At 47.8% G+C, this 15,302-nt stretch overlaps 1 protein-coding gene across 1 annotated transcript in view; it reads right to left on the bottom strand.

The window, feature by feature from the left end:
- Positions 1 to 15,302, bottom strand: part of ABCC8 (ATP binding cassette subfamily C member 8) — a 101,250-nt gene that overhangs the window by 55,571 nt on the left and 30,377 nt on the right. Inside the window, exons 9-11 of the mRNA XM_045291142.1 lie at positions 12,064 to 12,219; positions 9,622 to 9,756; positions 9,110 to 9,272 (exon numbers count right to left, since the gene is read on the bottom strand). Of these exons, the coding sequence (XP_045147077.1) occupies positions 9,110 to 9,272; positions 9,622 to 9,756; positions 12,064 to 12,219 (454 nt within the window). The remainder of the gene's footprint in view (positions 1 to 9,109; positions 9,273 to 9,621; positions 9,757 to 12,063; positions 12,220 to 15,302) is intronic.

Below are 15,302 nucleotides of genomic sequence, written 5' to 3'. Positions count from 1 at the left end.
GGCCCCACTATGAGACATGACATCCCTCACTGACCATAGCCCTACAGGGGACAACACTGGAGACACAGTGTAGGAATTGTGGCCGATCTGACCCTACCACACCAAGGCAAAACACTAAGTGGGTGCAACAGAACAGCAAGGGGAGCAGAGCAAGGAAGTCCTGAGGGAATACCAAAAATAGACTTTGGGGCCAGGGCGTGGCACCCCATCAGACTAGACTGGAAAACACTCCTAAAGGTCAAAAGACAGACACTGAATCATTTACAGGCTTTTCTCTTTTTTTGCCATTAGTTTTGTTGTTGTTGTTTTGTTTTGTTCTGTCTTGGTTTTGTGCATATTATTATCTCTGCAGGTCTATCTAGATAAGATAGGCGGGCTAAACAATCTGGAGGAGAAAACAACAGGACCGACGGTTCCGGGAGACATGGGAGAGGAGGTGGAGGGAAGGAAGTGGTGTTAAGCAACCCAGGGACAAGGGAACAACAAATGATCTAAAATTGGTGGTGAGGAGGGTGTAAGAGTCCTGGTAGGGCTTGATCAAGGGCAATGTAACCAAGAGGAATTAGTGAAATCCAAATGAAGGCTGAGCATGATAGTGGGACAAGAGGAAAGTAAAAGGAAATAGTGGAAAGAACTAGGAGGCAAAGGGCATGTATAGCGGTCTAAAAACAGGCATGTGCATATGTAAATATATTAATATATGATAATGGGGAAATAGATCTATGTGCATATATTTATAAGTTTAGTATTAAGCTGGCAGATGGACATTGGGCCTCCACTCAAGTACTCCTTCAATGAAAGAACAATTTGTTCTATTAAACTGGGATTCCATAATGCTCACCTTCCCGACACAATCACTGAAGACAAAGCATGTATAAAAGCAAATGTGGTGAAGAAAGCTGATGGTGCCCAGCTATCAAAAGATATACTGTCTAGGGTCTTAAAGGCTTGAAGATAAACAAGCAACCATCTAGCTGAAAAGCAACAAATCCCACATAGAAGAAGCACACCAGCTTGTGTGATCATGAGGTGTCTATGGGATCAGGTATCAGGCATCAAAGAAGAAAAAAATCATATCATTGTGAATGAGGGGAGTGCAGAGTGGGGACCCAAAGACCATCTGTAGGCAACTGGACATCCCCTTACAGAAGGGTTGCAGGGAGGAGATGATCCAGTCAGGGTGCAGTGTAGCAGTGATGAAACATACAACTTTCCTATGGTTCCTAAATGCTTCCTCCTCCCCCACTATCATGATCCCAATTCTACCTTACAAATCTGGCTAGACCAGAGGATGTATACTGGTACAGATAGGAACTGAAAACACTGGGATTCCAGGACAGATGAACCCCTCAGGACCAGTGGTGAGATTGGAAATACTGGGAGGGCGGAGAGAAGGTGGGGGTAGAAAGGGGAAACTGATCACAAGGATCTACATATAACTCCCTCCCTGGAGGATGGGCAACAGAAAAGTGGGTGAAGGGAGACATTGGACAGTGTAAGACATGATAAAATAATAATAATTTATAAATTATCAAGGGTTCGGGAGAGAGCGGGGTGGGGAGGGAGGGGGAAAATGAGGAGCCGATACCAAGGGCTCAAGTAGAAATAAAATGTTTTGAGAATGATGGCAACAAATGTACAAATGTGCTTGACACAATGGATGGATGTATGGATTGTGATAAGGGTTGTAAGAGCCCCTAATAAAATGATTTTTAAAAAAAGAGTTGTATTTGCCCCCAATAAAATGATTTTTTTTTTAAATCAGCAAGGCTAGAAATAGATTCTTTGAAAGGATTAACAAATTTGATAAACCACTGGCAAATTTAAGAAAGAAAGAGGAGATGCAAATATCATGAATGAGAAATGAAATGGGTGCCATCACAACAGAACCAACCAAAATTAGGAAACACTCTTAGCTCACTGCTATCAAGTCAGTGACGACTGAGATCCTGCAGGACGGAGTAGAGCCGTTCCTATGGCTTTCTAAGACCGTAACTTCTGCTTGGTGTAGAAAGCCCTGTGTTTCTCCTACAGAGCTACTGATGGTTTCCAAGTGCTGATCTGGTGGTTAGTAGTTGACCACATAACCACTACACTGCCAGGGTTCCTTAGAAACACACTATCAAAATTAAAACAGCCCGATATAGAAAACCCTAGCAAACCTTTAACACAAGAAGAATTAGAGCAAGTCATTAAAAAACACCCAACCATAAACAGTTTAGAACCGGATGGCTTTACCAGGGAATTCTACAAAGCGTTTTGAGAAGAGTTGACACCAGTTTTACACACACTATTCTAGAATATCGGAAAGGATGGCAAAATCCTAACATTTTGTGACCTGTGTAAACCCTGATACCCGAACCAGGCAAAAACACTACCAGAATAGAAAATCATATACCAATATCTCTTAAGAAGATAAATGCAAAACTTTTTGAAAAAATCCTAGCCAGTAGAATACAGTAAAACATTAAAAATACATTATGATCAAGAGGGACTTATATCAGATATGCTAGGATGGTTCGCCATTAGAAAACCAGTTAGTGTAATCCACTATATTGATGAGCAAAAGTAAAGGATCAAATAATCATATCAATTGATGCAGAAAAGATCCAACATACAACACTGACAAACACTGACAGAATCCAATACCCATTTTTGGAAGAGTACTTAATGAAATAGGAATAGACGGGATATTCTTCAACATAATAAAGGCCATATACGCAAAACTAACGGCCAGTATTTTGCCCAACGGAGAGAAACTGAAAGTATTCCCCCGGCAACTGGGAAGCAAACGAAGGAAGTGTTTATCACTACTCTTATTTAATGTAGTCCTGCGAGTCTTACCAGAACCACTAGATAACAAAGACAACTTAAAGGCATCCAGATTGGCAAAGAAGTAAAACTCTCTGTGTTTGCAGATGATATATTTTTTATGTAGAAACGGCAACGACTTGACAAGACAATTGCTGAAACGAATAGAAAAATCTGGCAAGTTACAAGATCATCATACAAGGTACGAAAACAATACCATCTACAGTAACTACATCAAAGGTGAAACCCTGAGGAATAAATCCAATGAGGGAAACAAAAGACTTGTACAAAGAAAAGTGTAAAACATTACTACAAGAAACTAATATACACTTACATAAATGGAAGAATGTTCAATGTTCACGGACAGGAGGACTTCATATTGTGAAAATGTCAATCCTATCCAAAGCGATCTACAAATTAATGCAATTCCAATCCAGATCCCAGCATCGTTCTAAAATAATGGAAAAATTAAAAAAAAACAACTCTTTATGCAAAGAAACCAAGGATAATTAGGACACTTGAAAAGGAGAACAGTAGCAGTCTCTCACTTTCTCACCTCAAACCTACTACACAGCCACAGGAGTCAAAGTAGCTTGGTATTGGTACATCAAGAGACAGGTGTACCACAAGTACACTGATGGGACAGAATAGAGAACCCAGACATAAAACCATGCACCTGCAGCCAATCAAATCTTGATACAGAGGGGAAACACATTAAATGAGAACGAGATAGTCTCTTCCACAAATGGTTCTGGCAAAATTGGATCTCCATCGCAAAGAATGAAGCAGGGCCCATTCCTCACACCATATACAAAAACGAACTCAAGATGGATTAAAACCCTAAAACAACGAAGATCGTACATGAAAAAATAGGGACAAACTTAAGGGCCCTAATACAAGGCAAAAACACACTTTCAAACAGAATGAAAAACATCCCACAACCGAAGACAAATCAGAGGACTCGGACATCCTGAACGTACATTTGTGTGCCCAAAATGTTAGGTAGTCAGACAGGGACAGGGGTTGTCCCTCCCCAGGCCTGCACAAGGCCTCCTCCAGGAGGTTGGGAAGGAATCGGGTGAGCATTAAACACCTATGAGACCCCTTTAACTGGGCATTCTCCAATTCAGTCCCCACCCTCACCTCAGCCAGGTGGGCTTGATTCAGCCAATGGGGTCATCAATAGGTTCAACCACACCTCCCCAGCCAGAGGTTTAAAATACCTTGGCACTGGAAGGCCCTTCTGTCCTTCTCCCCTTCACCCTTTGACCCTGCTCCTACTCCCGCTCGGCGGTGCCACGGTCTCTCTGGCCTCAGTTCACCATGTGCGAGTGTGCAGTCCCACGAGGTTGCCCATGTTCAGTTGTGAGCCCCTGCGCAGCTTACACACAATTTGGCAAGCTTTCCTGAAATAGCGTGGATTCCTTTGAGGCTGTAAAAGATGAAACTTCTCCTGTCCTTTATGAAAACTCACTTAGACCACAAACCAGACTTCGGCGTGAATTCTTTCTCCTGCGAAACCAAGAACCCACCCGAGAGACCTAACCAAAGGCTTCATCAACAAATGTACAATGAGAACCCACAGAGCGGAGGGGTGGTGGTGGCAACGATAGACCTGATACAGAATTCATCTAGAAACTCCATAGAAGACTGCAATACCTTCTCAAGGAAGAAGACAAGATTCCCCAAAGATGACCTCCAACACACATAGGAAGAAATGCTCTCGGTCATCAGCGATAAGAGAAATGAAAATGAAAACAATGATGAGGATACCACCTCACATCGGTCGTGATAGTAAAATGAAAATTAAAAAAAACTCCAGAAAATAACAAATGCTGGGCAGGCTGTGAAGAGACTGGAGCCCTCATGGAATGCTGATTGGACTGGGAAACCAATGGGAATAGAAATACCAAATGACCCAGACATCTATCTACTCGGTACAGAGCCTAAAGAAGCAAGGCGCAAAGGACGAGCAGATACTCACCCCGGGGTTATCACAGCGCTATCCGCAGGAGCAAGATGACAGAGACAAGCCAAACGCCCATCCAAAGTAAACACACGTCGGTGCATACACACCATGGAGCAGCATGCAGCCCTAAAGCATCATCATGAAAATGGCAGACGCATCCTGACATGGACACATCTGCAAGGTCTTGTGCAGAGCAAAGTTAGTCTCTCCTGTAAGACAAATGCTGAATGAGACCACGATTAACAAAGAAAAATGATTTTCACATCAAATGGAGCAGATTTTTGATGGTTATGGAGACGCTGAGGCCAGGAGGAAGGGAAAGCGAGGGAGGAGCAAGGAAATAAATAAATAAAAATAATGTTTAAGAGGATACAGAGTCATACACCCAGGTACATGCACAGGTAAACAGATAATAATGTAGAAAGCAGCAAAGATAGGTTTCATCCAAAGACACTGTAACTTTGTGATGCAGCATCATTACCAAAGAAAACCATTCAAGCTAAAACCAAAATTCATTCCAGAATTCTTTTTCAAGGCTCAGACCCTGTCCCACAGGAAAGACGGTGAAGACGGTGTGGAACGAGAAAGGGCTTTGTCCCGTTGTGGATTGGGGCTCCGTGAGTCGGAGCTTGCTCACAGCACCCAATAACGACATCCCTCACAAGAGCAACCGCCCTCTTCCAGGCCTTCTGCCAGGTCCTGGAGGGCAGTCGCGAACAGTGCTGTCTGCTTTTCACAATCACCTTGTCCCCCACCACACAAAACAGCAGACAAGTCATATAAAACCCAAGAAGGCTCAAGCCCCAGCCCTCTCAGGCTTTGTTTAAGGACGGTTGCCTGGCCTCAGGGTCCACCAGCTGGGCGCTGCAGCACCAGCCGTCTCATTCCCAGCGCACTGATAAATATTTCAGGAGCTCCGTCTCTGGAAGGCACAGCGGGCCATTTGTGCCCCTGGTTACCATCAGCTTTGCCCCCTGCCTGGCTCTAATTGCAAGTTGCACCTGCAGGGGGGGAACTGTATTTTTGAAGTGCAGGCTTCTTCCTGTTCTGTCTGAGAGGCCACAAGGTCAACGGAGGTGGTGAAGCAGGTAAATGGTACGACTGACCGGTGCTGGCTGCCGAGGAGGGGGCGTGGCAGGAGGCCCTGCAGAGGGATTGATTTCTGCTTCATTAGTTGCTGAATGTCTCAGCTCTCCGTAAGTCACACCCCTGCCCTCCCCCCAATATACCAGTACAAGAAGAGAGGATGACACCTACCTGTCCCTGACTCAGACTCCTTCAGTGGCTCCCTGTGGCCCTCAGGATCATATCCAAGGGACTGAATACAGCGTACGATGTCCTGCATGATCTAGTCTTGGCTTTACCCTCTTCCCACTGAATTACGTCTGAGCCTTGAATAGACCATCATCTTCCTCACCTCTAGGACTAAATGAGTATTGCTTCCTATCCCTGAGACTCTCTTATCCCATCTGGATCCCTGGCTATCATCCTTTGGTGCTTCTATTTGGTTTCATCTCTGATAAGGTTTCCCTGCCATCCATTCCTTCAGACCAGTAAGGGGACAGTTCCTATGGGCGTGCAGCATACCAATTCTGTTCCTATCACCAACAACACTGGTGCTCTATTGCTCATTTGATGGTCTCACTCCAATACTAGACTGGAAGCAAGCTGCGGGCAGGAAGTGACCTATCTTCCCACCACTGCCTTTTCGATGCTGAGCACAGGGCCTGGCACCTAATAGGTGCTCAGTAAATCTTTATTAAATGGCAGAAACCAAAGAGGTCTGGGCCAGTTGAGAGCCACAAAAGAGCACCTGGAACGGATCAAGTGGCTCTGACCCTAAACACCACCTCTGTACAGGGGCGTCCTTCTCTGCCATTGACAACCTGAGCACCTCAGGGAATCAGTTCCCCTCCCTGGGCCTCATTCTTTCCTTACAGAAAATGGGAACCACACATCTCACCAGGTTAGTAAGAGGTGCAAATCCCAGCCCCTGGAAAAGGCCACCTGCTTCATCTAAAGAGAAGGACCCTTGGCAAGATGGTGGACACCGAGCCTGCAGCAATGGACTCAGTTGTGAGGGCGGTCCAGCACCGGTGGCGTTCGTTCGGCTGTCCATGAGTCAGAACAGGCCCGATGGCACCTCACGAGCAGCAGCAGGCAGCACGTCGCTGGGCACACAGCGAAGCATGCCCTGCCCCTGCCCTGCACGCTCCCCATCTCTTAGTCCTGCCTTTGCAGCTGGAGCAGAAGCTCCTGAAGAACGTGGTGCACATCCTATCACCTTTTGCTTCCCTCTCAGTGCTTAGCACAAGGCTGGGTACCCGGATGGGGCTCCCTCGATCCCTACTGAGTAACTGACATCTCTGTTTTCTTCAAGAGGGAATGCTGATGCTGGATTTGGAGGTCAGGGGCACTGTGTTGTCAATGCCCTGCTCAGCCTGGCCCTAGCTCAGAGCTCCAAATACAAGGCGCGCTCAGGGTGCTGATGCTCGGTGACCATCACGTACAGGGTCAATCATCCTGTCTGCTTGACAGGTGGATGGGAAGTGTGGGGGTCACACAGATGACTGGGCTGAGGGCACCGCAGGCTTTCACCAGGATGGGTCCCTAAGGAAATGTGATGCCAGGGCTCCTGTGTGGAGCCAGGACCCCATGGCTGGCACTAGGAGTGAGATGAGAGATGCTTTAATACCTCAAGCCTAATGACTTGTGCTTGATCCCCGGTAACTAAGAGCAGGAGGCAGGAAGTCCGGATGGAAGGAGATAGATGAAAACACACTCAATGTCTCTGCCCCCCACCCTGCCACCTGCTCTCCTCCCTCACGCTGACTAACAAAGACACCCACCCCAGGAAGGGCAAACACGCTGAGCAAACAGCACTTAGCGCTCCACTCTCTCTGAGGCATGGTCCTTCCCACGTCCCTCTTCCAGGGATCAACCTGAGCTGTTCAGCTGATCCCTCTGGATTGCCAAGACCTAGACAGGTTGGCTCCAGGGTCTTCAACCCTTCCAGGTCAGCTCAGCTCTTGCTGGACTCAAATCGCCTCTCCAGGACCTGGAGTCTAAGTCCTCTTGGACCCAGGTCCTCCACAAAGTCATGGGGTGGGGGTGGGGGCAGAGGGACAGCAAGACTTGCAAAGGATATCCAGACCCCCGGTTGAGGAGAGGAACGGTGCCGGGTGCCCTGTGAAGGGGTTCGTCACACCACTCATGATTAGTCTCCTGAGGGCTCCAAGGGACAAAAAAATAAGCCCCCCAATTGTCCCATCGAGTCAATTCTGACTCAGTAATCATCTATAGTTTCCAAGCCTGTACACTGTCATGAGATCAGATAGCCCCGTCATTCTCCCTCGGAGCAACGGATGGGTTTGACTTGCTGACCTTGTGGTTAGCAGTCTAGCAATTACTCAACGGCACCATTCAGGGCTCCTGGCACAGAGAGTGGGCCAGCCTGAGAACCTGCCTCTCAGAGATGCTGTTTATAGGAGAAAACACATGCCAGGGTGCAGTCTGAACTGCAGGAAGTGAGTATACATCTGGAGTAGCCAAGGTAGCTGCCACCAGCCTCCATTTGCTGCCTATGCACCAACCTGCTAACCACAAGGTCAGCGGTTTGAACCCACCGGCTGTTCCTCTATCTCTTGATGACACTGTTCTATTATCTCCAGTGATCAAGAAACACACGCTCCTTTGGGGGGGGCATTTGTTTCCTTTCACTCTTGGTGGGGAGAGAGGTATTTTCCTCGTGAACTTTCATCTCTTTCTTCCTAGCCCATCATTCAGCAGGAGGGTTTGCCAGGGGAGTCCTGTGCTCCCTGCGGAGCTGTTTTCATGGATCTGCTGGGAACTCTTCAGAGTTTTACCAGTTGGAGTCTTAAAAAAAAAAAAATTGTGCTTTACTAACTTTTTGACTTGGGGGTTTCCAAACCACATGCTGAGTATAAATTCAGTCCCTACACTTTTGGGTGCCTTAAGCCTGGGCTTTTAATTTTCAGGGACCACTGATTTCACAGGACGCCCGGATGGACAGAACGCTTCCCCAGGGCAAAGAATTTGGAACTCGTGTCATTTATTTGTTTACTGCCCCTTCTCCAAATCAGCTGCATGAGGAATGGGACCCTCGTATCTTCTTCCTTATGCACCCCGAGGGTCAGCACCATCAGGCCCTTGTATATTTGCTGGGTAAATGAAGGCAGAACATGGTGATTTCTGGGGCTCTGTGACCAGAGCCAGTTTGACTGGATAATCCCCAAATGCCCATGCTCTGCCAAGCCACCGAGCCCTTGTACCCTATCTCAGCATCGGGGCGGCAGCACCCGGACTCACTGGAGATGGAGGTGTAGATGGCAAAGGCCCTGAGGCTGGTCATCTCCTTCCGGCGGGTCATCTCCACCCGCGTGCGGAAGATGTTCTCCCAGGCGTACAGCTTGAGTAGCTTGATGCCTCGAAGCATCTCGTTGGTCTGCTTCAGCCTGTCGTTGGAATATTCCTGCGGGACAGAGTCAGAGAGGCCTGCTCCTCTTCCTCACAGTGCCCAGGAGGAAGGAGCGGAGTCCATGCGCTCACCACCCTGCCCAGCCCAGCCCCACTGGGCCGATCCCACCCTTTCCATTAACCCTGTTTCACAAAGAAGCCCCAGAGTTGGCAGCGGAAGTGACCTGCTCTGGGCCACTGCGCACGTGCGTGTGTGTGTGTGTGTGTGTGTGTGTGTGTGTGTGTGTGTGTGGTTTGGCCTGAAGGCGCAGCTCCAGAGGAGGTGTGCCTGAGTAGGAAAAGGGAGTGGGCAGACACTTGGGGACGGATGGGGACAAAGGGTGCTGGTCTACATGGACACTTACCAGTGTGCTCCGCTGGGCCTGGGAGAGCTTGGTGGCCACAAAGTACTGGACTGGAGCCAGCAGAATGATGACCGCGGCTCCGATTAAGGCACTGACTCCGAGGATGTAGTAGAGAAGAATTACACCCACGATGATCTAGGGGGCCGTGGGGATGGACCAGGGATCATGAAGGTGAGCTTCCCATGACCTGGTGGTTGCACTGCCAGGGGGTGTAGACAGAAAGCCTTCCTCCCTAGGCCCCTGGTGGGACTGGTCCTGATCCCCAGGGGTCTAAATTGGAGTGTGACAAAGCAATTCCAGGAGGAGGGATGGCATACTGTGCCTGACCTGCAGCAGACAGTGAGCTATGAGTGTTTCTGGGCTGGCAACTAACTGCGTTCATCTGCAAAGCTGGCTGCAGCATCGGCACTTTCCACGCCTGTTTCCCAGATGGAAGTCTCAGCTGCATGGCGGGAGTGTGACAGCATCTAGGGTTCTGTTTGCTGGCCATTGGGGCTGAGATTGCTCTCTCATCGACAAAAAGAAGGGGTGCATGAGCCCAGGGGCAAAACTGCTGCCTCCCTGCCAGACATCGGCGAGGGTCCCCGAGTTTGCTTTTTATCCCCATGCAGGCTGTGGGTGTGACTCCTAATGAACTTGGCACATTGTTTCTGAAAGGGGAACCTGTTCTGTTTCTAGCTTTATGTAAATCACTGCCTGCTTCTGAATATTTATGAAAACTGTAAATTGCTCTTTCCAACCTTCCCCCACCCCCTACCCGGGTGTCAAATGACAATTTCTCAGGTTCCATGGAAGGCAGACACCTCTAATTAGGTGGTTTATTCTAGAGGAACAGACTGCTGCCTGCCTGCCTTAATTGAAGAAAGGGCAAAAAAACCAAAAAACAAAAATGGATGCCTGGCCGGTCCGGCACTCAGCCTGATGCCAAATTGGCAGTGATTGTCCCTGCACGTCTCAAGGACAGCGAAGTAGAAAGAGGCTCTGAATGCCCATTAATTACAGACTGCCTCCTGCATTAATAGGTATCATAGGGGCCAGTTAGTGACTGGCCTGCCAGTGTTTAACTGACATTAGCTATAGGCACAGATGGGCAGAAGAGCACTTCTCTTTTGGAGTGAAGGCACTCCTGCCCTGCTGGGCCACGTTTCTGCCATCTTCCTGGGACCCTGGGCCTGGCAGCCAGCCTTCTCACCAGCTGCTCACAGGGAGGCCATCCGGGTGTCGCTCAGCTGATGTGGGATGAGCAAGTACCATGCAAGTTCCCAGGACACCCCCCACCCCAACCAGCTGTGAGAGTGTGGAGGCTGCTGGAGTGGGGGCTCCTGCCTCAGGCTGGTCCTCTCTCTGTATCCCCTCCCACCTTTGTCTCCTGCTCTCTCCTGCAAGCCTCTGAATGGACCTCTGGAAAATAGCAGGTACCAGGAACTCTGGGTGTATAAATCGAGCTTGGGGCTTCAAGGGGCTATTTCATCCCCAATGCACAGTGTAGTGTATCAGGGCAGGTCACAGTCCCCGGAGTCTGTGACTCTGGCTTTGAATGCACCCCAACACTTTCCAGCTGTGCAAACCTTGGATAAGTTGCTGAGCCTTTCAGAGACTCGGCTTCTTGGTATAGAGCCGTTTTCAGGGCCGTCTGTGCAGGTTAAATGAACATGAAAGGAAGATGTCTAGGATAGAACCCGGGTCTGGGATTTCCGCTTCGGGCCTGCGCACCAGAGCAGAGTCGCTCACAGGCGCGGGGACCACCGACTGGGAGGGGAGGCAGAACAGAGGGGGCCAGGGGGCCAGGGAACCGTGCTGGGGATTCTCTTACTGTTATCAACCTCAGGGCTGGAAGGTGCTCTCTCCACAGCCAGCTCCTCAGGTGGTCTAGCTAAAAACACACTTATGTTGTTGATGCCTAACAATGATGCGCGCTTATTACAAAATTTAGAAACAAACACGCACCTGAAATACTAGGGACCTTCCAGTTCCCTTTGCTGTGAGTGTATGAACGCATATACTCCAATTTAGTCGGGCTCACACTGCATATTCTATTATGTAACCCGCTCTTTCCACGAAGACGGTGCAACATAATCAGTAATGACAATTCCAAGGTAAGGACTCTGCTTGGCTCCATGTGGCCCCAGTTGCTCATAAAAGTTTCCACAGATTCTTATTTTACCATTTACTGAAGGCTGAGCGCACTTTGAAAGTCTCAGATGATCGGGAGATTTAGCAGACCGCTTGCAGGGTGTGGGGGAGTCTAGGGATGCAGGGGCCCACCCCACAGAGCCCCTAAGGTACCCCGGAGGAGTGGAAGGTACTGGCAGGCAGGCTTAGGTTTAGTTAAGACAGGCCCTTCTAAAGTCTACAAAGATGGGACGGAAGACGTGGTCTCCCAGTTCCCAGGTGTGGACAGTCAGACTCCGGTTTCGTTTGTCACCTGCCCAACCCGCTTACCTGGACTGGCATGGCCCAGAGGTTTGGGCACAAGAAGAAAAACCACATGAGCTGGTTGGTGTCGATGGCAACCAAGTTGCAGATCTGCGCACCAGTCATCTCCCCCATGGACAGGTTGGAGGTGGACAGGTGCATGATTTTATTGTAAATCTTGGTCTAGAAATGAGAGCAGAGTGTTTCATACTTATGTTCCTCTTAATCACCATCCCACATGTCTACACTGAGCCAACTGGTAGCATTCACAGTGCCTCGGCCCAGCCATCACCCGGTACCATGTCCTTTTTACGATTTACAAGCCAGGTCACTACAGCTCCGAAGGCAGAAGGCTTTGCAAACACAGCAGGTAAGTCCAGGCAGCAGCATCCACACAGGGAATCCTTGCCAATCCAAGCTATGTTCCTGGAAAACCACTTTCAAGGCCAGCCAGACCTTTCCCTCAGGGACAGCTCTTATTCCGCTCTTCAATCTCACAATCAGATCTCCGTGCATTCTTGATTTGCCAGAGGCCCGTGCCATACTCACTTCAGAGCCGTGCAAATTATAAAGTGTTTCATTACTCTCTTCATGTGAGCATCTCCAACAGGGACACAGGCACACCCTGGGGCCAAGACCAGCTTAACTGAACCTGTGAAGGTCTGATCTAAAACCCGGCAACGGGTGAGTGTCCGTCAGTGGCATTCCTCGGGTCCAGCCGCCCGAGGACCTTGCTCTGCCCCCACAGAGTGGACAGGGACCAGCCATGACCACAACCCCTAGTGGACACTGAACCTGAAAGCTCTGTGGGCAGTGACCATGTTGCCCAGAAGAAGGAAATGTATTCAGACTGAATCAAATGTCTTGAATCAAATCCTCGCGTGGATTTTGCTATAATGCAGAGCCCCGCTCCTGATTCACCCGCTGTGTAAACCCAGGATTTCTGTGTGTTCACTTGCTTAAAGCATGAGTTTACACTCTGCTTTGTTGTGAGCTTACATGCACCAAAGGAATGGTAATTTTATTTTATTTTTTTGGCCAATTGTGAGCTAGGTAAAATCATACTTCAAAGAATAGTCACCTAGTTCCAGGAACATAGAGTTCTCAGATGAAACATTAGTAAGTAAAGATAAAAATACGTACTATATCTATATATGAAATATTCTAGCTATCCATTGTGCGTATGACCACAACGTAACATAGTATAAATAGAGCCCTGGTGGCATAACGGTTAAAGTGCTCGGCCGCTGGCTGAAAGGTTAGCAGTTTGAACCCACTAGCTGCTCAGGGGGAAAAAAGATGTGGTGATTTGCCCTTGTAAAAGTCTAGCCTAGGGAACCCCCAGAGGCAGTTCTACTCTGCCTTACAGGGCTGATTATGAGTGGGAATCAATTTGGAATCAACAATATCTGGCAACCATCACCAAATCAAGCCTTTGGATAGATTGCTGCTCAGGGCAGCCCTATGTATGAGAGGGTAGAACTGCTGGCCATGGGGTTTTCATGGCTGTAATCTTTATCCAGCTGGTCTCAAGGTTTTCTCTCTGAAGGGTTTTCTGGGAGGGTTTACACTGCCTTCTGTTCAGCCAGTAGCCGGGCAAACCATTTGCACCCCAGGAACAATTCCATAATATTCCAATTCATTAGTTATGTAAAAATTATTTACATTTTTATCTATTAGTTTAGTATACATGCATAATAGAATGCAGGAACTCTGTCAATAATTTGTATACAAGGAACATGCTTGTTCTGGAATTCATACAAACACAGATCCTTATCTATAATTTTTGGAAATCTTTGAAAGGAAGAAGGGTTGTTCCCCCCCCCCTTTCTAATTTGTTTTTATAATGAATGTCCACAGTTCCTTTTTGTGCCACATGAATTAATCTCTCTTATGAATGTAAAAAAATTCAGGCAGTTTGATAAAAACAATTACATGCTAATACATTTTGAAAAGCCACTCTTGGCTCTCCCAGCCTAATTGGAAAATACTAGGCTTGTGTGTGATTTATGACATGAAAAGAGGGAGGAGGTTTAATTACAGAACAGTCTGACCACAAAAGCTGCCGCTGGTGACAGAGAGCCCGCAGGAGGGGCCTGAGCAGAAGCTGCGACTTCCGAGAGGTTTGGGGGACTGTGTGCAATGTTTGACTCCCCACAGTCTCCGAGCCCTACAATTCCTACAGAGTCTTAAGTTTCCCTGGGCTCTTTACAGCCATCTCATGAGATCCCTGAGGAAATGGTTCTGTTTTCTTCGGAATAAAACACAGGGAGAGGGCAGGATTGTCCAGTACAGCTGTGCAGGGTGAGCACTATTCAAATCCAGTGGATCCCGACACCGTCCTCAACCCAGGTCTGTCCTGCCCATCGCAGACCATTTTCTTCCCAAAGCCTTCATCTCTGTCTCCCACAGGACCTGTCCATGCTAATGGTTCTAAGGAATATTTCTGAGAATAAGTTGGCTTTTTTATTTACCTAAAAAATCATGTCACTAATCACATAAGAATTGCTAGGTATGACAGCATCTACTAGTTGTATCCCAATGCCCATTCTCACAAAGAGAATTTCTGCCAGGGCCCACAAGGTTATCAAGATGAAAGAACACACTTTCTAGTCTCTGTAGAGATGACCAATGTCTGGCTAATGGGGTGGAAAGGAGATGATACGTGTAGTTTCTGTTGTGTGGTCTGAAATGGAGAAGGCATTCCTTCCCCTGCCCTTCTGTTTTTGTTGATTTAAAACTGTGAACGTGATGGGGGTTTCAATAGCTATCCCTAAGACAAAAGCCACATAGAAGTGAGGAGGTGGGCAGGGCAGCCTGATAGAGAGAGCCCAGGTTTCTGATGATTATGGAACTGCCACAGTTTCCCAGACTCAATGTGAAAAATAAGAAAATGCCTACCTTAATTAATGTGCTATCATTGTGGGCCTCTCAACTACAGCAACTGAACCAAAATTCTAATACAAATACCGATGCTTGGATAATCCTCATGACCCATGTTTCCCAAAGGTCCTGGATCTTTCCAGATTCTGACCATTTTTTTCAACTTTTCTAAAAGGAAGCCCCGAAGCTAAGAGCAAGAGCCTAGGCCGATGTGAACTTTCACATCAGATGACTCCTCTCTCATGAGTGGCCCAACCTTTAAGAGTTCAAATAGATGTAAAGGGCTATCTATCTAGCCCTGGTATACCAAAAAGTGTTCTTTTTCTTCTTTTTGTTTAAAACCCAAAAGAGACCTCTTTGGTGGCAGAACCCTGGAACACTAT

This window comes from Echinops telfairi, unplaced genomic scaffold, assembly GCF_000313985.2.
Source record: "Echinops telfairi isolate 266 unplaced genomic scaffold, ASM31398v2 ScPeMD7_60;HRSCAF=208, whole genome shotgun sequence".
NCBI lineage: Eukaryota > Metazoa > Chordata > Mammalia > Afrosoricida > Tenrecidae > Echinops > Echinops telfairi.
The sequence above is the reverse complement of the archived record's forward strand: the minus strand, read 5'-3'. Positions and strand labels throughout refer to the sequence as shown.